The sequence below is a fragment of the Anthonomus grandis genome, chromosome 1 (genome assembly GCF_022605725.1).
Source record: "Anthonomus grandis grandis chromosome 1, icAntGran1.3, whole genome shotgun sequence".
NCBI lineage: Eukaryota > Metazoa > Arthropoda > Insecta > Coleoptera > Curculionidae > Anthonomus > Anthonomus grandis.
The window spans coordinates 46,249,186-46,276,105 of record NC_065546.1 but is presented as its reverse complement, the minus strand read 5'-3'; the positions used below and the strand labels follow the sequence as shown (position 1 = coordinate 46,276,105).

At 33.6% G+C, this 26,920-nt stretch overlaps 1 protein-coding gene across 2 annotated transcripts; it reads right to left on the bottom strand.

Annotated features, from left to right (window-relative positions):
* Positions 1-5,587: 5,587 nt before the first annotated feature.
* Positions 5,588-26,440, bottom strand: LOC126750608 (WD repeat-containing protein 61). Of its 2 annotated transcripts, none has more exons than XM_050460263.1 (8): positions 26,289-26,440; positions 21,802-21,857; positions 21,582-21,715; positions 21,361-21,527; positions 21,058-21,293; positions 20,801-20,988; positions 20,065-20,236; positions 5,588-5,700 (listed from the first exon to the last, which is right to left on the bottom strand). In XM_050460263.1, exons 2-8 carry the CDS (start codon positions 21,802-21,804, stop codon positions 5,608-5,610), a joined length of 993 nt encoding a protein of 330 aa, XP_050316220.1. In that variant the 5' UTR covers positions 21,805-21,857; positions 26,289-26,440; the 3' UTR covers positions 5,588-5,607. The 2 variants fall into 2 exon arrangements, with proteins under 2 accessions (XP_050316220.1, XP_050316226.1); XM_050460269.1 differs by lacking the exon at positions 26,289-26,440 and adding an exon at positions 25,105-25,123.
* Positions 26,441-26,920: the final 480 nt, after the last annotated feature.

The window sequence follows — 26,920 nt, the reverse complement described above, 5'->3', positions numbered from 1 at the left end:
AAAACGGAGATATTCTTGTTTATATGAAAAAAAAAACAAAGAAATTTGATAAAATCAAAAAATGTTAAACACCAGAAGAACTAACATCTTTTCGAAAAAATTTTATACATTGCAAATTACTTGTTTAATCACCTCTTAAAGTTTGGCGGTTTTTATAGTAGACACCCTGTATATACCCTTTGTATAGGAGTTCCTTATGTTGAATAGCACATGTTTAGATAATATTCTATAAAAAAATAAATTCTGTCACTGATTAATGCCAATAATGATATTTTAGCATTAACCAGAACCCCTAAAGCGTCTTCATCTTTTCTGCCCTTGTAATCTCATTATTACACAATAATACACAAAGGTGTTAAATGTAGAAAGTATAAAAGAAAAATAAATCGAATTACGTAATATTATTCATTTCGCAAAGTGGTAAACGCGAGATACTCTCTCCTCTATATAGGCCAACATTCGAATGTATCTCGGCTCTTTTCCTAATTACATTTGAACGTAAGCTATGTTATAACATAAAGATAGGAAGCGTTGCAGACGGCCTTTGCATGGTATTTGAACCGAGAATTTTAGGTTATGAGCGCAAAACCAGCAGCAGCGACCTTTTTACCATATTAGATATTGTTACTTTTCGGGGTTAAAAATGGTGGATAAAGGAAATTAGGAAAATTATATGATTATTAAATTTTGCCTTAGATCCAAAACTTAAAGTTGTGTTAAAGGAAAAAAATTATAAATGTTTTTTTTGTAGCTAGCATACAAGAAATAACAAATTTATATTTAGATAAAGCAATAAAAACTTAGTACATTGAAAGGCTAGAATTAGTAAACAACAACTTGGGCAGAGTCTTCAGGAAGAAAATTAAAATTATATTTATCTGATGCTAATGTTTGGAAAATACATAAATTATACATATATATTTATTCCAGGACAGTATTATTAACTTTAGCGATTTCAATAGATAAAAGACCCATTTTGCAATTCAAATTCAGCATCAGATCTATTTTCCATTAAAATTAAATATCCCTCCCATTTAAAACCCGGTTTCCTTTAACATAGACAACGTCGAAATTGAATAATCCTTCACTTGGAAGTTACTATTTCTTCGACGCCACGAACTAAGGACTTAAATATATAATACCGCTTACCCGGTTTTGCTTCTAAATAAAATGTAAAACCACTTAATCCTCCGAAGTTCCATTCTGGGTTATAAAATGGAATCGAAAACAAAACGAGCGAATGGAAAACATAAGTCAAGCAAAAGGCAGATCTGAATAGAAATTCTGTTCCCTCGCAATATTCTCTTGAGATTATTGTATGTTCCTTTAAAATGCTGTCCGTCGAGAATTGGTCGATTAAAAGAATTGAATCGGACGTTCGGGCTTTAAAATAATTTAATAATATGGTCAGATTTTATTTAATCGTTTTAAACTGAAAAATCGATTTAGTGTTGCCACAGACAGGAGAAACCCTTATTTGTAATAATAATTTAAATTTAGAGAATATTGAAATGTTTGCAAAGCCAGTAGAAAACAGAAAATTAGTAAAAATATGAGTTCCTAAGAATATATTATTTATTTATATACAAAGTCTGAGTCTGTTCCTTCAATCTTTCATCCCAAATTTAATTTTGAGGATGTTTTATTATTATGCATGACACAGGGCCAAGAAGATTTGTTAAATGGATTTGGAGAAAACTGCACATGTATGGACGGTACACATGGTACAAAAGCTGTCTATTTTCCTAATTTGGTTATATGGGATAGAGGATGTACAGTAAATTTATAATTTTTTTTAATATTTTAAATTTCATTGATATTTGAATTTCGCGTGCCAATTTTCACTCAACTGGGAGGTATTGTAGTCTGTCATTATATTTCGGTGATGTAAAATAAAAAGTGTACCTAAAAATCTAGTTTTATTTGAAGAATCCTACAATACGTATTTGGATATTTTATGAGTAAGCAAGTGAGCACTTTAAATCAAAAGAAAATCATTAGGTTGGCTGGTTTTCCACTCGAATGCCTTTTTTTATTTTCCAAGGGGAAGATAAAAAAAAGGCAGTCGAGTCGTCAAATATGACAGCTAAAATATCATTAACGTCATTATTGTCAAATTTGATATACGTCAAAAGTTAGCCAATAAGAATCAGTCGACCATCTTAGGTGGCAGACTATTCCGCCCCGCCATATTTAACCTTCATACCCATGAGTGTATGTAGAGAAATCACATACCAGAGAAAAAGATCACTAACGACTAAAATGATAACCACCGTGTTTGTTGTGAAAGCAATCAGCCATAATATTAAAACGGCTAGACCATAGTTAAAATGTGAAGGTGGACATTGAACGATTATAGTCAACAGTTATTTTCATTTGTAAGGAAGCATTTGCGAGCTCATGTTCATAGGACATTTTCCACTCGGCCTTGCCTAAAGAACACTTAGTGAAACTTTGTCTCTTACTTCGCGGGACACCTTGTATATGTAAATTTGTTTCACAAGGTCTTTTGTCGTTGTCCAATGTCACAATTTCTTTTGTTGTTTCATTGATCCTCTCTGAGGTCTCTGGTACTTTGGCTTGTTGTATGCCTTCTGTCCCGGTTCTTAGGTTTCCTCGTTTTCTGCGATTTGGTACATGTCAGTACCATACCAGCTGTGTTTCTCTATATGGGTCATTAAGGAACCATATATTCCCATTCGGTATCGTACGTCGTCATTTCGGATTCTATCTCTTCTCGATACACCTAAAATTATCAATTTCAGTCGCTTTTTAGTTTTCTTCAATTTCAGTCCCTTATTCTGCAGGTTTATGATCCATAACTTAAACTGCTTTTAATAAATGATTCATATACGTTTTTTCTCAATTTCATTACTCCATAGTAGACATCTTATAATTGTTCTGGGTTGTGTTATTTACCTTATTAAATTTAGTTTTTATTTATTTTTCTACTGTCTTTTCTAGACGAGTCAAACTCCACACCTCCACACGTAGCAAATAGTTACTTCACCTATATCTAATTGAATGTTGGATGTTTCTGCTCTTATGAATATGCTATCTTCTATCTTTCTTTCTTTTCCTATACATTGATTTCTAATCCCCAGCTATTATACTCATCCTGCAATTTTTATCCCATATATTCTAAGTTGTATTTATCGTTCGCTAGTTGTCTTTATCTATTGAGGATATCAATGATGCACAGCAGCATTGGCGTAAACCTTTATCTACCGTGAACTTCTATGATAAGTTACTACCGATTTTTACGCTTGGTAAACTTCCTGGAGATTTATGAACATAAGATGCGTTTATCAGTTGACGGCTGACCTTTTTCCTATAACTTGTTTTAAGCAAAAGATATTGTTTGTACACGTTCTTCCAGCTCGAAATCCTGCCGGTTCCTCTTCTTTGTTCATATATTTCTGTTAAATGAGATCTCGGATGATTCTCCCAGATAGATGACACATGGCACTGGTTACAGATATACCTCTGTACCTCTCTTATGGATCGACGATATATGTATAATATGTCTCTTTCCATTCTGCAGGGACAGGTTCTCCATTTAGGTATTGGTTGATGCACAAAGTGAGTTGTTGAAACAGTTTTTCTGACCCAATTTGATTAGTTCGGCAGGTATTTCTCCTAGACCTTTTTCCGTTTTTTTAATTCCGTACTTTATTCTTGATTTAGTCGTTACTCACCATAATTGTATCACCCTCTCCTATTACATCCGTAAGTGTATGAAAACAGACAAAATTGGTTTTGTCATTGTTCATGAACAGTTTGTCCTTTAAAAACCAATCATGTGCTATTTTTAATCCATTAGAAGAGATACTATTGTCAAAAGGTTTGCTACGTTATTTATATAAAATTTAAAGAAATTGGTCCCATGACTGCTCTGGGTGAAGAACGTCTTGGTCTGAAAAATACTCCTTTCCATCCCTCTAAAACAATTGCTTTTTGCCTATCTATTTTAAATCTGCACCATATATACCATATTTCTCCAATTTGTCAAGTATAATATGATGGCTTATGCTAACTTGGATAATCAAAAAATATACCCATGGACAAATTTCCATTTTTCCAGCTTCAAGATTTCCTCAACAAAATCGTATGAGGCTGTTTCAACAGATCTTCTACTGAAGTTTATTTATTGGGTTTTTTAAGGTCAAATGCCTGAAAATATGAAAAATTATGTCAAATCTTAGTAAAGTAAACCTACCTTTAAACGGCTGGAATAAAATGGAAAATCATCCAAAGGCAATTGAAAAAAGACGTTGAAATAATCCATAAGTAACATTAATTAGTTTATAGTGCTAAAAATTAAAACAAAAATCTAAAGTAAGTCTAAAATCGAAGTATCCAAAAGATATAGAAACATTAATTTAAATGCCTGATGGAAGATATATAAAAAATGCCAAGTTTTATATGCCTGGAATAAAAGTGGTAATTATTTCAATTATCTAGATCTTATAAGAAATTACTGTAAAAGTCTAAGGAGCCAAAAAGGGTTTGGAAATTTTTTAGGCAATATAACATGACTTCAAATACCATTAAGAGACCAGAAATGACTTCAAATGCCTGGACTAAAATTGAACATTAGTCCAAAAGTCATTAGAAATTGGTATACTCCAATAAAATGTCAAATGCGTGAATCAATCAATCAATACCAAAAATTGAAACGGCTGCAATTGCCTGGAATATAGCCCAAAATTACTGCAATTGCTTAAAAATATATTTAAAAAAATTAATTACAAGCCCAAAAACATAAGTGTTCTAACAGCCCTTAAGAACTTCAAAATGACTTTAAATATCAGAAATAAATAAGTCATCAGTCCATACTATTAAAGAAATAGCACCGACACTGGCCTAAAAGTGACTTATCTACATCATTTAAGAAATTATTGTCAAAAATAAATTTTAGGCAAAATTTAAATCACAAAATTATTCTCTTAAATAATTACATGAGTTACCATTATTTACAATTGATTACCAATAAATCAAACGGTTCGGAGATATTATAAACGCCGAGAAACCGGCTGATTCTTCGTCATTCCGGAATGACACAAGTGGCATACCGCACGACATCTCGAAGGTCAGTGGATCTTCCGGAATTATGGTCAGTATATAAGGATCCGTGTCGCCACTGGAAGTCATTTTGCCAGTTCAATGCAACCAAGTTAGAAATACTGGCGCGATCTAACTCAGTTTTGTAAATAAATACAGTGAAAATAAATATTGGTAGTAGTCATAAGTGATCGTAGTTAGTAGCATAAGTGTGTAAATCAATTAGTTGACTATTTTCGCGAAATCGAGTATTATTTATTGCAAACCTTAACGAATGATAAAAACGCTACAATATTGAATATCTGAAAAATATACCCAATAGAAACGAAAGAAACCAATGTCCTGATGATTGAAGATTTCAAACAAGCCATTTTGAACATGAAATCATTTAACAATTATCTTTTGAACTCCTCGGTAGGAAGTTTTTTAGTTTTGTTGGAGCAGGAGAGCTCTTCTTTATTTACTTTTTTACACCGAAACCTCGTCAAATTTCCCGGTATATCAGGTAATAAAAGAACATAAAGCAAATGAAAAAAGTTTTATTTAAGACTTAGGACAACTATATACAATTACGCTCTTATCCTCCGATACGGAAACGATTTTGTTGCTGTCTGGATTGTATTTCACTCCCCAAACCTAGAATAAAAATAAAAATGTTATTTTAACAAAAATATATGAAGTTTTAAAAAGTTTATTAGTATGTAGGTTATATACAGTATCGGACAACTTTGAATTGAAGCGACAACTATGTACGGAGAAAAAAAACTTTAAAAAGTAATATGAACACAATATTTAAGGTTTATGAATTATAAATTTTATGTAAATATAAAATATAAGCTTAGTTAAAAAAACATAGTATGGGCGCGACAAAATTGAAGCAACTTTTGTATATTAATAAAATTAAAGCAAAAATTATAAATATAAAAACTAAATTAAAAAGAATCAATTAAATTATTGTTAACATTATTATCAATAGCCTTTCATGCTTTTTCGACTTCTTTATGTAATTGTGCCGCATTTTTGATATTCTATGTTCGATTTTGGTTATCTACGATTTCCCACAAATTTTCTATCGGGTTAAGATCTGGTGAATGAGGTGGCTACTTTAAAGCTTTAAAGTTCGTTGCTTTACAATCTTGGCGGTATGTTTAGGATCGTTGTAATGTTGGAACACGAATTTTAGCGGCATTTCCCATCCTGCATATAGCAGCATAATATTTCCCGCAAATTTTACATAGTGGCAGAAAAGCAACCCCACACCATTATATTACCTCCTCCACGCTTTACTGTCGGGTTAACATATTCAGGATGTAGTCTTTTGCCTTCTGGTCGACGTATCCACCTCACACCATCGCTGCCGAAAATGTAAAATTTTGATTCGTCGGAAAACAACTTTTGCCCAGTCTTTGGACGTTCAGTTACGATGAAAAGTTGCAAAAAGTAACGTACTGTCCCTATTTTTTTTTCAAAGCACAGGTTTCAACCAGACCTCTTTGAATTATTGCTGAGTACACACTAACACCTTCCAGACTGGCCAAAATTTGTAAAGCTGACATCTTAGAATTACTTCGACTTATCATCTTTATACGCCGGTCTAGTTTTTTAGGGGTTTTTCTGTGGCGGCCACCTCTTCTAAGATTTCCTACATTACCACGAATTCGAAAATTCTTAATAGTTTTTGAAACGATATCTTTTCCGACAGATAATTGCTTTGCAATATTGGTTTGAGAGACACCTGCTTTATACGCATTTATAATACGTTCTTTCTGATCAATTGAAAAATTAATTTCACGAGGCACAGTTAAATAGGAAGGAATGCGAATATATACATTTTCAGTCTTAACAAAATAGTAATGTGACATTTTTGGAAAAGTTGTATCAATTTAGTCCAAAAAAATTACCAGTATATTTTGGAATGTTGAAACTATTTATATATAAACGATTCGATAGTCAAACTACGTATAAACACATTTGTTTAAGCGAAACTATTGCAAAAATGAAAAATATTTTAATATGGAATTGAAAACATGGGTCAACAAGTAGGTTTTTAAAAGTTGCTTCAATTTTGTCCGATACTGTAGGTGCAAAAAATAAGTTAATATAAAGGAAAAAATTGCATAATTTTCTCTCGGATTACCGAGCTCGTGGCATGTTTTTCGCTAGTTTTGCTAGCTGTTTGGGTTCTCATAAATTAGAAGAGATACTAAGTCGGTTAAATTGAGACAAAGTTGCGCAATTTAGAGCTCATTAAAACGCCCTTTTGAAATTTTAAAAATTCCGAATAGTTATTTAATACCGAAGATATTTGAAAAAAAAACACGAATATTTGCGCTTTCATTTTTAATTTTTTACGACTCTATTTAAATAGATACACCAAAATAAATTACTCATTCTCACTGCTACTTTCTCTATTTTACAAAATGGTGTCGTCAGAGTTTCAAACCGACGTTTCGTATTTGAGCTGTCATGATCAAGTTTGTTGTTTTAAATACGGCCCTGGATTTTTTATTATGGATTTTAAGAGCCTCTTATGTTCCTAAACTAATAATGTATCGCACTTATTTAAAAATGTTATATTAATGGTTATTTCCATAAGGACTCGTGTTAAAGAGAAAGACAAAAAATATATTTTTAATGGGATTAAAAACAAACATCTTTTTTATATAACGCATTAATAAAAAAAGCTTAAATACTTACATAAAAAGAGGTTCAAAAATAACACAATTAAAGCAAATATTTAAATAGTAGTCCGCCTGCTTGGGCGCGTTTACGTGTCAGAATAGTCCTTGCGAGGATAGCCCTGATCTCCCTTGTTAGGTTTTGATGGAAGGCTTTAAGATTTTGTAGCGTATTTTAATAAAGAAGGTTTTGAAGAAATCCCCAAAAAAAGTAATCTAGAGGGTTTAGTTCGGGGCTTCTAGCGGGCCAATGTACGGTCCTTTGTTTCCAATTCATTTAATAAATTGATTATTTAATAATAAAATGATTTATTAACTTACAGTGTCTAAGAAAATTTGTTTCTCTTCGGGATCGACTCGTCTTCCATATTTAATCCTTGGTTTAACAAAACTTCCGTAGTGAGCTAAATTATTATCAATATTAGCAAAATAAGTGTAATGCGGCTGTCGTCTTCCTGGATATTTCAACAAATAGCGTTCACAAGCCATTTTTGAAATTCGATGCGACATAAGTAATAAATCCTTATCATGTCTCTTTTTGCTTCAGAAGAAAAGGGCATTTTTGTTAAATACGCATTAACGATTAGTGAACGAACAGTGAACTGTTAAAATATTTAATAGTTTAAAAGTAAACAATGATTGTCAGCGTGAACGAGGCACCGCCACTGATAAATAAATAATTGCTAAAATTTCTACATATTTATTATTACTTCAAATCAGGGCCTAAGATTTGAAGAATTCTTCTTTATTTATTGTATTATTTATTAACCATTTTTTTGTTGTTTTTGTTGTTGTTGTAAGGTTTTTAAGCCTATTAAAAATATGAAGGGCATAGGGGTAAAAAGAGCTCATGAGCATTTTTGTGATTTTTCAGCAGAGCGATTTTAAGGTTGAAATTCTAACTTACGAACGCTATGTTGCTTTTTTCAATCAATTAACTTTTTTTTGTGAAGATAAAACAATAAACAAACTCCCTAAGTGTTTTGAGATTGTTTGTATTTCCGTTCAGTACAAAAAATAATAAAAGCGCATACAGGTACATAAGTGACAGGGGAAAAAGGGATCCATTTTATTGAAATGAGCCTGTTCTTCCGCAGTAATTATAACCTCGATCGTCGTTAGTGCGAAAGGCTCCAAACAATATTCCTAAAAAAATAATAGATATTACTATTATAGATCGATAAAACCGACCTTATCCTTAAAATTTATCAATTCGTTAATTAGTGATGCGGCAGGTTTGAAAAAAAGTCTTGCGCTGCTTTGTTGCAAAACTGTTTTAAATGCTGCAGGTCCCGAAACTTCTCAGCAGATATTGGAAGCTGCCCTAAATATATAAATAAAATACGTAAAAAACAGATTTAATAATAATAAAAAAATTTGTACCTTCATAACTTAACTCAGGTAGCATAAATTCGTTGTCTTGAAGATGACGAACAGCTAATCGCGAAGACTTTCGGTTTTTTCCTTGCAGCGAAGCTGACTCCCAACATCCATTATATGTAGTGCGATACTGTATCAAAGGTCCTCTATTTATCTTAATTTTTCTGATTGGTCTAGATGGGAATCGCGACTTTTTTGCGTAACTATTGTCAAGAAATTTTCCCCAGCTGCGGAAAAAGGTGTGATTGACCTCAATAACACAATAACCGTAAATGGAGTTGGGGAATGGCGGGATTCCTCCAATATTTTCAACCAGTCTTTGGGAAGATCTGCTCTGCTTTTTTGGTTTACGAGGCCAAAATTCTTATCACATTCCATATAGGAATGTCCTCGAATGGGGAACGTGATAGAAGCTGATTCTAACCTTTTCTCGTTGTTGACTGAGTTATAAAGAAAACGAAAAAAGGTAAAATTTTTTTGTTGGCCACTGCATGAATCCCAAAATATTTGTAGGTACTTCTCAATCTAGATGGTTATATATGAAGTTATGAAGCAGTGAGCACACATCATCTGAACCCATTTTCCCTTGGGTTTCTGGATAGACGTAAAAATAGCTCTCAGAGGTAGACAATACGTGAACATTAAATGCGTATGTTGATAGCTGCCTTTTGTAATAGGTATCATTTGTTGGTATATTTGGCGCTGGAAGATTCTTGGCAAAATCCATTTAAATTGCCTCTAAATTAGATTTGTTTTTACTGTTTATCTTAGCCATCCTTTTCCTACTATAAAAAGTTTCCGCTTTTTTCTTATGTAACGCGTTTTCTGTAGTTAATCTCTCCATCTCCCTAGATATCCTCTTAAGATCTTCTCAGATGAGTTTTTCACCAGTTTTTCAGATTCTAAGTTTTTAATTTTTATTGTGAACTCATCACAGCTGCTACAAGTATCCGTTCGTGGATAACCAAAGGAGATATTGAAATCACGGCAAAATACCTGCCTGTACTACTCGTACGATATTTTATTGCCAGGGTGAAGTTCCTTAAACATTTTATGCATTTTCTTTATGTTTAGCTCTTCAGAAAGGTATATTTTTGAAGAGTCCTTCAGGCCATAATGACTTCCACGACTTTTAAATAAATTGATATGCTGCCTGACTAGGCTTATAGTTTCTACTGGAAGCTTATTAGAATGGTTTGGGTGCCTACCTCGTTTATCTTCAGGAGCATATCCTGTTTCCTTCAAGCTTGCTACAAAAATTTCCACTTTTTTTCTTGATATGCCATGTATAGCAATAAATGCTTTACGGCACACGTCAAATTCCTCCGTGCTACCTGCTACCACAGCTCGCACCCTGTACTTGTAGGATGCACTGTAGTGCTTAGCACCTTCTCTCAATGTCTTACGTTGAACCGGAAGTACTGATATTAAGCCACTAAGGTATGAGTTTTGAGCATTAGTCGAACTAAGCATGTTAAAATGCTTTAATATGTTACATCTTGTATCACTGGGTACAACATCAAAACACTTTTTTAAACAGTTGCAATCAGGGCCCATTTCATGACTGCCGTAAGATTTTCTTTTTTAGCTCCTAGGCTCCATTACACTATTTTTCAGGTTTAGTTCTTCATCACTGCTATGTTCACCACTTTCTATAATGAGAACTTTTTGAGTTTTAAGGATAAAACAAAAAAAAAAGAAAACAAACAAGCACGCTCTCGTCTAGTAGACCGACCACTGACGCAATAATACTAAACATTGGAACAAATTAATTTTAATAATAGCATGGTTGAAACGCATTGCATGCAAAAACGCGCTCATTTCTACAATGAGCCCGTTTTTGCTCCGTTTAAACAATAAATGAGCTCATTCTACCCGTGTATAGCTTTTTTTAAAGCAGATTTTCTCTTCAATGAGCACGTTTTGTCTAGTTTGGAATATGGGAGGTAAAAGTACATATGAAATACTATCAATCCTGAAAATATCACAGTTTTGAGTAAAATTGCAATGAGCCCCTTTTACCCCTGTGCCCTTCATATATTTTTTCTCTTTCTCTTTAACACATGAGTCCTTATGGAAATATCCATTGATATAAAATTTTTGGATAAGTGCGATACATCGTTGGTTTAGGAACAGAAACTCTTCGTAAAATCCGTAATAAAAAATCCAGGGCCGTATTTAAAAAAACAAACTTGATGATAGCAGCTCAAATACGAAACGTCGGTTTGAAGTAGCAATGAGAATGAGTAATTTATTTTGTTATATTTAATTCAAACAGAGTCGTAAAAAAATGAAACTGAAATCGCGAATATTCGGTTTTTTCTAAATATCTTCGGAAGTATTCGAAATTTCAAAAGGGCGTTTTAATAAGCACTAAATTGCGCCACTTTGCCTCAATTTAACCGACCTCGTATCTCTTCTAGTTTACGAGATCTCAATGGTGAGGCTCGAATTTGGGACATCCTGTACATGCCATTTATTATTAAAAAGTATCAGTAAGAACTTCTCAAAGCCTCATCTTGTTGACACTACTACGCAATTATAGTGAAAATAGGACACAACGTACTCAAGTATCTAAAGTTTCCAAAATACGATTATGCCCAACACCCAGACTAACACTGACATTTTTATTAAATAAAAGCTTGAACTTTCCGTGACCTTTTCAAAAACTTTAAACAAAGAGAAACTTCAAAAACAAATATGGCCATGGTCAAAGTTCAAATTATAATGAAAAACTTCAACTTTATCCCTTGCCCTGTATAGCAGTATCAACATGACCCGAAAAACTTTCCTTTCCGGTCCCCCGCTTTGCTGTCCTGACTGCCGAAAAATGGACAAAAAGAATCTCGCAGAGCTCGAAAGCGCAAGAAAACTTTTCCGGAAAAACAGTGGGAAATTTCGCAGATGCCCATAACGAAAACACGCCAATGGCCTCCCCACTCCGGCCGGTTGCCGGATTATTGTGCTAGGATTGCCGGGATGATATTAATTAGTGTCGCGTAAAAACGGCGGTTATTCACGTTTCATGCCCGAGGGAACCGCTTTAATTTCGGACTTTTCGTATAATTGAGTGTAAGTAGTCATTCGGAAAAAGAAAGGGGCCGTTCTTTATTTGATGTTAATAAAATTATTCGTTTAAGGAGTCATCCATGTATAACCAAGCCTCGTTTACTCTCTCTTTATTTTTTTATCTACAGTGTGATTCGCGACCCACTGTGCGAACTTATGTGGAGTGTCAGGCGTGGATGATTTTATATTTTGGTAAAAGACGTCCACCCTGTGTCGATTAGTCGATTTTTTTTTTATTTTATATACAAACACCTTTCGGTCATTTACAGTTTTCGACTTTAAGAAAGAAGCAAAGTTCTAAGGTCGGATCCAGCCAATTTATAAATAGGGCCTTTTAATTATGAAATACCCTGTACATCGGAATTGAGTTTTTTTTACTTTTTTACAAAAAACTACATACATTTGTGAACAAAAATATGCCACTATGTTAAGTGTTAGGTTATAAAAAAAAAAGCTTTAGGTGGTACACAGGTCTTTTTAGCGATCTGTGCATTAAAGCTATACCAAAGAATAAAAGGATGAGTGTCAACGCGTTAAAGTCTATAAAATGTTTTCAAAAGGCATACCTCCGATTTTTCTACATTTTTGTGCACGCATTTGTAGGTTTGCAATCGAGCGGTGAATCATCAACACACAAAGCTGTTATTTGGAAGCGTCATAAAGAGCTCCACATAAAATCATCAAAAAACAAAGATTTAAATAAAGATTTGCCTTTACCAGATAAATTAGATAATACTAAAGAGATAAACGATTTTTTTAGGCCATACTCGGGACAGGACGCAAAAATAAATTAAGAGCATTTTATCAGGGAAATAAAATAGCAGATTTTAATAACTTCTCAATAAAATCGTTGGCGTTTGGTGCTGATTTAATAAACTATCAAATACTAATGTTGCCCCTTTATTACAGATATTATTAATTCACGCCTGCTAAATTCGCATTTCCCCCCAGACTGGAAAATAGCAACCATTGCCAAAGCGAAATTCGCCACCCGAATATAATGACCTGAGGCCAGTAAGTATTTTACCATGTCTCTAGTAAAGTTTAGAAAAAATAATGGACACCCAAATTAGGAAACATTTACATAAATTTAACATCCTATCATATAACGGATGACATTTTTAAAGAGAATGAGTAAATGAACTTCTTTGGTGCTCCTTCACTACTCTAAGGGTGGCCGTACACGAGCGACTTTTTGACACGTAATAATCAAATCATGTATGTATGAGAGAGCTGTAGCCGCACCGTGACTAGGCTGAAACCCAGATTAAGTGGCAGGTAAATGGTTGCATTTGGTTACATACAAAAATAATTGTCCATAAGCAACCCTCTCCAGGATTTTGCTAAAAATGGATAATATGGTAATAGGCTTATTGATCAAAAGTCATTTAAAGATGAAGGATTGTTAGTTTTTGGAATAGGGGTCACAACCTCTGTTTTCCAACATAAAGGAAAAACGCCACGTTCCCAGCACATATTAATTATATGAATTATATGAATTAAAATAGCGGAAAAGCCTAGTTTAACCATAGTTAGAGAGACATTATTTATAGCAGCAGCATTTGATCCCATAGCAGAAATAATTTTACTACTGTCAGCTAAGGTTAGGAGCATAAGGTTGTGCCTGTATGCTTGAACATGATTATTATATAGGAGCGTTTGCGACTATATTATGTCCGCGCCGTCCGACACTACTTTTCGTGTTTTTTGGGAGATAAAAATTCATAACTTGGGCTGTATGGGTAGCGAAAAGATTAAATTTGGCATGTCGTCTCTCACTACATCAGGAATGAGGGATCCGTAAAAATTTTAATTAAAAAGGTAAAAATTCCTTTCGTCCGCCATAACTCAAATTTAAAGCCTTTGAATGAGTTGAAATTTTTAGGACGTAAGGAGTAATGGGGCCTTAGGAAGCCTATACTTTTTGGGCCAGATCAGTATACAGGGTGAGTAATTATCAGCGATCAGAATTGAATAAAAAAAAATCAAAATGGTCCATAGGCTAAAATAAAAACTTTATAAAAAAAAGTTTTGGCAAAAAGACTTAGTTTTATGCGAGAAACAACTTATTTGGAGCTTTTTTAAAAAAAAAAATTTTTTTACGATTTCTGGCATTTTTAGTTTTTTGGAATTTGTCGCCAAACGGTACTTACTTTAGCAAAAAAAAATTATGAAAAAATATCTTTTGTCTTTCAAACGCCATATAACCGAAATTTTTGTGAACCATACAGGCCGAGCAATAATAAATTTTCCCCATGAAGATCCGAAAAATTGAAAATATAAAATCACATTTTATTTAATACCTTTTTAGGGATAGCACTTGGAGATTTCAAACTTTCAACATTTTTAATACTTTTTAGAATCTATTTTTTGATATACTCTACAGTCATCTACGTAGAGTAGTTTGTGCTCTACACGTTTTTTTAACTTTGACGCTTAATACTGGCATACCTATACGACGTACGAAGACCATTTTTACCCTCAAATACGCGAAATTTATCTGGCTATAATCCACTAAATACCGTTTTGTTTCAAATATCACCATTTTCCAAGAAAATGCCATTTTCTATGAAAAGTTCCAAAAATGGGCCAGTGGAATGCTGTACCCCCCCCCCCCAGTGCCGGATGGTCATGGTACAATACATAAGTGGTCTAGCACCCAGCGCGTCTCCATGGCAACGAAACCGCCAACCGGCGATTTTAATACTAATTTAACTACTAAAACCAATTGGAATCGGTCCAGAATTGATGTTAATCTGTTTCTAAGGCTTTATACTATTTTTCCATGTACAAATCATAAGGTGAAAACCTTTTTTTATACCCTAAAACATGGTCTGAAAATGGTCGATTTTTCCGTCTACAGGCGATTTTAATGCCGACTTTTACAGCAGTTTTGATAATATGAACGTGGATGAATCGGCTCGGACTTGCCTCTTATTTTCATTGATAAAATGCTTAAATTAGCACAGAATTTCCTGAAATCGGTATGAAATAATTCTAGAGACTCTGGAGAATCCGATTATGTGCATATCTTTTACCAAATCACCGTGATAATTCGAAAAATAAAAGTGATGAAATACATATAGGTATGCATGTGAATGAAGCAACGTTCGATTGATTTGCAGCAACCAAATCGAGAATGCAGCATATGTCGGTTGCCAGCAACTAAATTATAGTCCGTGCTCCTTGCTATTTCATCAATATAAGGTTCGGACATTTTTAACGGATTTTAATAATTTTTGGTCCAGACATTAAAAATGTATACCTAAATCGACTTATGGTTGTCTCAAACCTATACAAACAAAGGTTTCTGTGAAAATTAATTAAAAAGTGAAATGTTAAAGAAATGAAAAGGCTCTAAATTCCAAAATTCCCAAAGGATTTGAATAAAACTTTTTTCTATAATAGATAATAAATATCTAAATCGATTTTAGATGATTGGAGGTTTGCAACAAACAAAAGTTTTTTGGTAAAAAATTATTGAATTGTTAGATGTACAAAAATGTAAAAGGCTATGACTTTCAAAACGCCCAAAGGATTCGAATTAAACTTTTTTATGTAATTAACAATAAGTATCTATGTCAATTTTTATTAAATCGACACCGTAACTTTCTTGCTATTGATCCGATTGGGATGAAATTTGGTATTTGGAGTTTATTTAGGATGCAAATAATAAATTTTGACAGATATTTGACAGTTAAGGTCCAGGTCACGTGACACCGTAACTCTTTTGCCATTGATCCGATTGGGTTGAAATTTGGTATTTGGAGTTTATTAAGAATACAATGAATAAATTTTGACAGATATTTGACATTTAACACATTATATTGACACACAACGCGGCTATATAACACATTATGTTTCTTTGAAGTATGATACTCCAATAACTGGTCCTCTCTTTCCTTGGCATATAAACGTTGGCCCCCCCGATTGACCAGACTTAAGTACACCTGATAATTTGTGATTTTTTTAAAGAAATCCTCAAAGGCCCATCACTGACGGGACCTAGAGGTTCCAAACTGGTTCCCAAGGACCAAAAGTATAAGAGCGAAGCGACTATACTTGTTTATAATGTCAGGGTGCTTCAAAACTTATTGCGCCTTGGATCAATCCCTAGACAATAAATTAGCTACTTTAGCTGCCTTTTCCAAATAGTCCGAGCATCCTGTGAATCGATAAATCCAAGATATGGAGCCTTTTCACGTATTAGATATACTAAAGCTAAATTTCTGAGTTATTGGCAGTTATTCCAATTATTAAGAGATTTGTTTACTTTATATTTTTTAAATGCCTTAACTCGTTCTTGAAAAAATCGCTCTAGGGTATCCCACGCACTGTTCTCACAGGAGCATGTACGTGTTCAAAAATGTTCAACAAGTTAGAAGTTAACTTTATGTTGACATCTATGTAAGGCATGTGAGAAATACTATTCCAGTTAGATTTTATCATATCCTCAAAAAAGGGCTCATTACTAAAAGTTTTAGAACTTTTGTAAGTTTATATTCTTTGAATCGACCTAAGCGATTCCAAAGAAATTCCAAGAAACATCTGCATTAATGATACCTTGCTCCCTTACAATATTTATATTATTTACAAATATTGGGTCTCATAGAGTAGATATTGATCTCACCCTCATGAAGGCTCATTAATTACTTGCATAAAGCCGTATGAGTTATATCAAACACTTAACGGATTAGATAGAAGGTATCAAAGATAGGAGCTACTTCAGAAAGAGTACAGTGACAGTGATTTATGAATTTCACGGTGCGAACAAACAATATCGGTGATTTAATTATCAATGAAATAATAATCTAATAATAATCATAATAATCTATTATTTATCACTTACTTTCAGATAAATTATTATTTATCATCGAAAACATGAGATATTTGACAATTTTATATGTCACGTGTATATCGCTACGCCCCAAGCAGCCCTATCAAGTGTATCCTTGCGAACTAAGTCATAACCTTCAATATCCACAAAAGAAGAGTTAATTATAGGCTTTAACCAAGACTCTCAAAAGACAAGAAAATATTCTTTAAATCTTCAAATATGTTTTATATCATTATCTAATGACATTAAAATTTCCAGAAGGAAAAAATGTACTATAATACTTTGTATTTTTAGCTTGAGAAAGGTGCAGTAAAGGATCGAAACGTCTTTTATTGGCTCTCCTGTATCCCAAAAAACTTGAAGTTTGACTTTGAAGAGAATATAGCGTAAATGGAATATTCTTTTAAAAACAGGAACAAAACTATTTTAATATAACGGTGGGAAGGAAAATACTCAGATATCACTTCTTTTTAAGGAATTTTCAAAAAATGAGAATATCACTTTTCTATTTAGTGAGTTTAAGGGCTTTTGACTATAAAATTGGGGATCAAAGGCAAATATGGGAGAATTGCTTAATGGGAACTATTCCTAAATAACACCATCCTACTGCTTTCAGGTTCAGGATAGAGATCTGAAAATAGTTGAACTAAATAACAAAATTTCATCGTTTGAAGAGCAAATAAATATAATTATCTCTAAAAAATCAATATTTCAAAAGTCAGATCTCTGTTCTGACCCAAAGGCTTGAAGGGATGACCAAAGAGAACGAAACGCGAATAGAAAACAATAAAAATCTCACTGCGCACCTGAGGGCAATGGAGGATCGCATTTCTAATAAAAATAACGCAGAACAACCAAGAAAGCACCCTAGGAAGAGGCAGGTGTTTCGTCACCTCCACAGGGTGACGAAATAGCTGGCTCCGACTGGGAGGACACACATGAAAGCGAGATCCCAGCCACCTCGGGTGTGGCAGGAAGAAACAAAGAAAATGCCAACAAAGACTCAAAAAACCCACTCTATATGCCACTAAGCGGGCTCTCAATTGCAGGGAAGAGAAAGAGTGCCGAACCCACCCTTTCTAAAGTACCAAAAGTTGTTATTAGGGACACCAAAAACTGGGCCCATAAATACAAAATAATAGTGGAAAACAACATCAAATTTTCAAAAATTCAAAAAGAAAGGTTGGGGTTGGCAGTCTTTCCTGTCACCCCTCAAGATCACAGAAGTCTCACTAAACTCCTCAAGGAGGGAGGCATTGAGTACCACTCCTTCTTCCTTAAGGAGGATAGAAAGTTAAACGTGGTCCTCAGGGGGTTCGACCACAACTTTAATCTTAATGAGATCAATGATGAATTGGTCCAAATGGGTTTCACACCCGAAGAGCTTTCCTGGTTTAGGACGGGGCCGGGGCAAAAAAGGCAGACAGATTTAATAAGATTTCTTGTTCCTAAAGAGCAAGACGATATTTTCAAGGTTGAAACTCTCCTTAGTATCAGACTGCGTGTTGAGAGATTAAAGTCATTCACCATAGACAACGTAAGACAAGTGGGGCAATGCCATAAGTGCCAAGAGTTTGGGCACTCCATGAGCAATTGCAACGCCAAGCCGCGTTGTCATAAGCGTAAAGGAGACCATTTCTATACAGAATGTCAAAAACACAAAACAATACCGGCGAGGTATTGCAATTGCGATGGAGAGCACCCAGCTAACTTCTGGCGGTGCCCCAAAGATCCGAATTTCATAAAAACCAAAAGAAACACAGGCACTTTTGCAGATATAGCAAAGAAATCTCTCAACAGGAACCAGGATATTAAGGGGGCGGACATATTGGGGGCGGGCACCGCAGGTCTGTCAAACGGATTGCCTAATAGGAACACAAAAAATCTAAACAGCATAAAAAACAATAACATTCTTTTTCTACTAAGTCTGCCTGAAGAAGAAATAAATAAAAAAATAGACAATTTAATAACTAAACTAAGCACTTTAAACAATAACCCAGCACTTAAGCTACTCCTAGGGGCTAACTAAGTGACTTGAGGGTCTTATCAATCTTTTTTTTTTTCTCTATTTATTTATTTATTTATTTTACTTTTTTATTTTTATTTATTTAATTTTCGACAAGGAAAGTCTCAAAGCATGGACCATCCTGAGTCCAAAAAATATTTTGTTTTTTCCTAAAACGGCACGAAAACAAGCCCTGAACAGGGAGTTTTTAAACCAAACACTGTAATTGAGGGACCGCTCTGTGGCATGAGTGAAAACCGGGCATAAATAAATAAAGCAAACAACAAAATACGCTCCGTTTGTAAATCCAAACCAAACCGTACTCAAGGTCATCCCAATCCGACCGCTTCTAAACGGCCACATCAAGATCGTTCTGGGGGGCGGTTACTGCTGATGGACTCGTGACCAATGGCAGCCCACCTCCTACCATATAAATATAAGCTCACCCAAATCCCGCGTAGTCAATCCTGTCGACCCGGGCCAACAACAACTCCGATGCACATGGATGCGACCCATAATAAAAAGATAGGCGCCTAAATACCAATGAAAGCAGTAACATTAGACCGGCAAGAGCCTCGACGCTAGTCCGGAGGAATCAGTGCAACACATCATCCTACTGCTTTTGGATGTGAAAAATGTTACTAGTAAAATTTGCTGGAATGAATATCAAAAATCATTCAGACTTTTCTCTCTTAAAATAAAATTTCTTCAAACTGAATGTTACTTAGGGAAATAATGGAAAATTGCATCTCTGGCTCTCTGAGGCCTATGAAAGGTACAATATCAATTTTCCTTCTTTTACGCTAAATAAACTTCACTTTAGATACAAATTCCTGTTATTATGCCGTCAACTTTATAGAAAATAAATACTATTTACTAATTGAGTTACTTCGGTCGTATTTCTCACCAAATGACTGACTTTTAACGTATGATTTAAAGCGTGAACTTTTGAAACCAAAACTTTGTGCGTTTATTCCCTATCTCTAGTTACAGTAACAAAAAGTTAGCAAGTTCTACACTAAAAAACTTACTTGGTCTGTATGCTCATTAAACGTATGAACGCACTGCCTACTTTTAACTTCCCACACTTTTACGGTCTTATCCGAACTGCAAGACACAAAATTGTTACCATCTGGAGAAAAAGCGACTCCCAGGACCCAAGATGCATGGCCTGACATTGTACCCACCACATGGGTGTGTTGTCTGTAAGAAAAAATATTTTTTTAACAAGGTACTTAATATCCTCTCCAAACAAATACATAAATTTCTATAAATTTTTTACTGGTTGCTATTATTGATTATTATTCCTGATGATGGTCTAAATTGATAGAAACATGTGTAGCCATGCCATTAAATTTTTAATAGTGATTTTCAGTCAAAAATTCAACAAAACAAAACATGTAGCTTTATTGAAAAGTACTACTTAAGTCTAGTGGTAAATTAAAATCATTATGGGTAGTGTGCATCTACAAAGAAATCTGATCAGTTATGCATCATTATTTTTTAAATATTACCTGAAAAATAACAATTTAATCAGCAGATTTAAAATTACATGCACCCTCAATAATCGAAACGGGCAAGCCATTAACATAAGCTCGTAACAATTAAATGCAGCCTAGCTTTAATTTTATTGGTAATCAATTCTGAAATATGTAAATCCTTTTAAAGCTTAATATGAATTGGTTTGCACATAAATTCGAATACATACATTACTTTTTATTTATTGCTTAATGAAATTATATTTCCAAATATAAAACTGTCACTTACACATCATAAAGCTTCATATGCCCATCATCAGAGGCAGTCAATAAAAGTTGGCTATCAGGTGAAAAGCATAAAGATCTGATGGGCATAGCATGACCTTCTAATGTATGCCACAGTTTATTGGAAGCTACATCAAAAATGTTAATTATTCCATCAATAGCACCACTTGCGATATATTTGCCATCCGGACTCTAAAACAATTAAACTTCCTCAGTCCAGAAAAGAACAATTTTTTGCACTATGAATAATCTTGTACTAACATAAGCTATACTCAATGTAAATTTCCCTCTAGTGTCAAAAGATTGTTCAGCCGCAGCAGTTTCCACACTATACTGTGTAATCTTGCCTGAATGGCTTCCAGATATAATATATTTATCATCAGGACTAAATGCAACTGTCCACAAGTCCACAGGACCTACATCTACATTTGCTACCTTCTCTCCCTTTTCTAAATCCCAAATTCTCATTGAGGAATCCAGAGAACTTGATGCACATACTAGAAAGTAGGAATTATATTTTTAAACCAATTATGTGCAAGAGAAAAAGTTTGTTTTGTAACTTACATTTGCCATTATTACTTACAGCTACTGATACCACACCCAGAGAATGTCCCTCTAAGTTATGTTTTAATTCCAGTTTTTCATCTTGTGGTTCCCAGACTTTTACAAGATCATCCAGAGCTCCGGTGATAACGTAGTCAGCAGGTTGGTCTTCTGACATGATTGAGTCTCTAAAATGAAAAAGTTTAATATCAAGTGATTTTTTGAGATTTCGATTTTTCTACCTTGACTTTTCATCATCCCCACCCTCTCGTTCAGCATCCTTTTCTTTTTCCTTCTTATCTGGGGTATATCTGCCCCATGCGCAAGTCCAAATGCTTTCTTCATGGGCATTTTCTTTTTTATATAATACAGAATACTAAAAAAGAATGACGGATTTGGCAGTAGTGTCTAAGATTATGGATTATTCTAAAGATATTCAATGAGACCACATAAATTTCTTACCATTGCACAAAAAACACCTACTCTTTAAAAATATTTCCACTGGCTTGTAGTAGACCCTACAAGAAAAAAAATTTGTCCTATAACATGTAAATACAATTAAAACCTAAACTTTTATTTATGAAGTGTAGTATTAGAAAGTCACAAATAAAATTATGTATTAATTTAAGAATATCCATTATAAATGTATCTTAAACTTATTAGCATAACCTTTTTATTAATAGTATAAGCAAAACTTTGCTCTCTTGTAGTAGCCTACTAAAAGTATATAATAATAATAATAAGCCTTTATTTCCAACAGGCAACTTGCCCAATAACAGGAAACAGTTGCAAAACAATAAAAAATATAGTTAAAAAAAACACACACAAACAAACCTAAAAGAATGAAAAGAAAAGAAAAAAAGTAAAGTAAAGTCACAATCTCAAAGGTTATCCAAAAAATTAGAACAAATAACTATTAATATGATACCAACCCAACCCAACCCAATTATAAAAGTTTAACAAGATAATCACATATTCAACAAAATTAAATTAAATTAACTGCAATATACCTACTAACTATAACTTAAACACATGGGTCTTAATCCCAAGAGTAATGATCCACCCAGATATCGACAATCACATGAACCGGAGAGAAATTTATATCGCACATGTGACAGATCCGATTACAGCGCATATTGTATATAGTGGCGATTTCAACAGGATGTTAGTATGAGGCCTTGGCAGAAAGAATGTTAGGGGATGTCTAGCATTAAGCCTAGGCACCATGAAACGTACACCAGGAAGAAGTACAGGACTATCAATGAATCCATTCAGTAACCCATGCAGGAATTTTACAGAGAAGATCATTCTTCTGAGATGTAATGGATGTAGATTGAAGCGTTCCAATAGTTGCCGATGATCAAACCCTCTTGCCGGATATATGCTTTCCTGCCTGAAGGCCAAAAACTTAGCAAATCTATGCTGAACAGATTCAAGAAGACCAACATGATTCTGATAGAGCGGGTTCCATATAATGCAGCCAAACTCCAGTTTTGATCTCACAAAGCAACAGAAAAGCAGTCTTAATGTAGATTCCAAAGTAAAACTCTGAGAACTTCTAATTATGAACCCAAGCCTTCTCAGGGCTGACTTGACTATGTTGTTGAAGTGTGGAACGAATGTAAATTCAGATGATCTAGAGTAACTGACCACACTACATTTAGCCGCATTCAAGCCTAACCTGTTAACAGCGCACCATACCTCCAATATATTTAGACAGTTCTGAAGAAAAACACAATCCTCCAAACCATATACATTTAAATATAGCTTCAAATCATCGGCAAAAGCCAGCCTATGACAAGTGATTGACTCAATCAAGTCATTTATAAAAAAAACTAAACACGAGCGGACCCAGGTTCGAACCCTGTGGCACACCCGACGTTACGTTAAAAAGTTTCGATTTAAAGCCCTCATATTTAACATATTGAGATCTACCAATCAAGTAGGAATGAAATAAATTAAATTAATAATCTCCTTGAAAAACCATACGGAGTTAATTTATGCAGCAAAATATAGTGATCTATCTGATCAAAGGCTTTTTGGAAGTCGGTATAAATAACATCGACTTGAGTATTAACATCAAGTGATTCACAGATGTGGCTAGACAGACAGGATAAGTTAGTAACACAAGATCGCCCGCTAAAAAATCCATGCTGGTCTACAGAGATGAGTTCTTTTGCGTGACTAAATAGCGACCGATTCAGGATAATTTCGAAAATTTTTGAGAAGTTACAGAGTAATGAGATTGGCCTGTAGTTCACGATTTGATCAGAGTCCCCAGCTTTTAAAATAGGTATTATATAATATGTTAGATATAGAATACAATAGTCTGTAAATTATAAGTTTTGTTTTGGTATAGTTTACAGGTTTATCTTATTAATATTTTAGATGTTTTTATGCTCTTACCTATAGAAACCAATGTAATTACTTTTATATTAATTACACTGATTACTATCATAAAAAGAATTAGATTAAAACTTTGTATTTCAATAGGGTATCATGAGGAAATATTCAAAAGGATAGTGGAATTAAGTCATTCAATAATCTTTTATAAATTATGTAATTGCTTGCTGATATGTATAATCATAATTAATAACTAAATCATTGCTATTTATTATTTACACCTTTGATATTTTTTAAGTGACTGCAAATTTATACATTCAATCTTATGCTAACGAGACGCAGGTGCAGCCTTGCTTTGACCCTAATAATATGACAGAGACTAAAGATTTCCTTAATGAAGATCTTAAGTCAGTATCCAATTAATCGAAAGAACACAATATAAAGATAATTCATACTAACACAGGGATATGGTTGTTGTGCCCAGAAAAAAGGAGTGGGCCATTAAAGGATGGCTTACATCTAAAGTTAGAAAATTCCAACCTAAGCTTTTCTGCAAGTGTTAGAAATTTGGGACTCTTTATTGACATTTAGTAAGGTAACTTGCAATCAGGTGTGTTTGATCTATGGTATGAAGAACGGTGTTAGGAAAGACCCAAAGAATGACATTGATATGAGACTTATGAAAATTCATAACAACTTGATTATTGTTCCTCTAACCAAATTGATCAATTTGGGTATTTCTGAGCATAAATGTAAACTTATCTTAAAATTAAAAGGCAATACCCGTCTACAAAAAATATGTTGAAAACTACCGCCCTATTTCCCTTGTTCCAATTATCGGCAAGATCAATTTTGAGGTTTTATTTACTTTATCACATTGAAAATTATTTTGAACTAATTAATTATTTATTTTATGTGAAGCAACATGATTTTATGAAGATATGTACATTCTGCCATCGTGGAAATTGGTAACTTGTACCAGTAAGTTACAATTAAACCAGGCCATTTGATTGTGTAGAGTACAATATTCTACTCAATAAGATCAAATTCTATGACATAGATCATAAAAGTATTAAACTATCCTACAGTCCTATTTCAGAGATCAGTTTGTTGATTTTGAGGGGTGTAGGTCTAACACATTGGTAACTCAGAGATCTTTCCTTGGCCCTACGTTACTTTTGGTGGTACTTGCCGAACTGTTATCTCTATACTATATATTACTTGTATAGGTACTGATTATTGTGTTTCCCTGATTTTAGCAAAAAATTTAAATATCAAAATTTCAAATATCTGTCTTAGCATACAGAAGAGTAATCTGTTTATCTGAAAAACCAACACCACCGAAATAAAGATTTCTTTCTTTATTTCGATGGTGTTGGAAAAACTCATATGTTTGAATTAATCAAAGACCCAATACATAACTTTTTCCCTTTGTGATGCTGCTACTCATCAACAGGCTTTGGATGTGTCTTTGAACTTCTTGGGTGTTACTCCAGATAAAGGTTTGACATGGCAATGTCATGCGGAGTTCAGACACTCTGAAAAGCTACCAGTCAGAAAGGAGTGGATAATTGCCTCAGAAAGTCCAACCAAGGCAGAATCAGGCAGATGACAAAATATTTTCAGTGAGATTCCATCCCAACCACTACTATAATACTATATATATTCTATAGTCCCATTTTTTAGTTCCCTGAGTACCTGATTTATTTCATATTAGTTTGTTGGTGTGAGAAAAAATTTGCTGTGCAGTTGGTTGACAATGTTCCAGCACTCCCCTTGTCTATTAAAAGAAAGTGTTAATTGGGCTTGAAAATATTTCTTTTTTTGAATATTCTATTACTTTTCTGTAAATTTTCTCAGACTAGACTCAGGGCAGCCTATTTTAACTATTTCTAATTATTTGGGGTTCTTTAACACATATGCCCAAAATATTCACTCTGCAACATTGTTGGGTGATTGCATATATAAAAGTGGTGGAATATATAAATTGATGTAAGTCCCATTTTCTCACCCTACAAATGCATATATTATTAAGTCTGCTATTTGTGAGGGAAAATCTCTCAAGGTTTGTGACTCATTCCAACACTCACAATCACTTTACCACACTTAGAAACTCCTGGGTGGCACCATATTGTAGACTCTCCTGTTCACGCGTTGGGGTGTCCTACTTCAGAGTTAAGTTTTTTAATGTGTTTGCATCCTCTGTTAAAAACTTAAATGAATTTTAATTCAGGGTAAAAAACTTTGTTATTTTCAATGCATCTTATTCATTTCAGGATTTTTTCAATAATAATTTTAATATAATTCTATAATGGATAATGAAGTATTTTAATGGGTTTTATGTTAGTATTGTTAGAATAATTGTAATAGAATAATGTGTAATGTGAAAATTTTTATTTCTGTTTACATAATTCGAAACTTTTAATTGGCTTGTGCATGAGATATACTTTTTTGCTCCAATAAGTGAATTAAATTGAATTGACACTATGCTAAGATTCAATGAGTAAAGAGTTACTAACTAAAGAGTTTATTCCTTGAAATGGGACTTTCTATAAAGGAATATTTAAGAAAAACTAAAGAAAATAAAAAAAGGCTTTAATACGTACCAAATATAAATTAATTAAAAGGTCTTCACTATCACAATAATAAAACAGTGTCTTCAACTTAGTACAATGTGTCTTATTAATAAAACTGTAAACAACAAACAGTAACGAAAATTGTAAATTTGTAGGTTATGATTTAACCGGAAACTTTGACGTATGTCAGAAACTCGACCTATGCAACCCACTATACGCCTTTGGAGATTGGATGCATATTTTCTTCATTCTTGTATTATCTTATTTTAAATTATCATTATTAGAACATAGGATGTCAAAGATATCCTTAATGGTTTCTAATCCATTTATATCGATTATCTTTGAAGAACTCATAAAAACACCTTGACATCATCTTTTAATTAACTTGACAACCATGTGTGTGTAGTAGTGCTGGGTGATGTTTATCGATGTTCGATGTTTTTGCCATCGATGTTGTATTTGACAAACATCGATGTTTACCTTTCGATATCCGATGTTGATAAAAAACCAGAATATTGATTGAAAATTAAAATTCTAAATTTTCTTAATAAAAAAAAAAAACAAAAAACCTATTTTAAAATACAAACAGAGCAAGAAAAATGAATACCAATTTTCAACCCAACTCCTAACGTCTTTAAAAATATTAGGCTTGCACACACGCT

Bases quoted from the DNA above. Each gene is read 5' to 3' on its own strand.
- LOC126750608 (XM_050460263.1), bottom strand. The intron at 21,528-21,581 runs GTAGAAAAATCG...TTTTCATTTTAG, and splicing joins GGGGATGATGAAAAGTCAAG to AGACTCAATCATGTCAGAAG. The intron at 5,701-20,064 runs GTAAGTTTTTTA...TTTTTATTCTAG, and splicing joins TTAATGAGCATACAGACCAA to GTTTGGGGAGTGAAATACAA.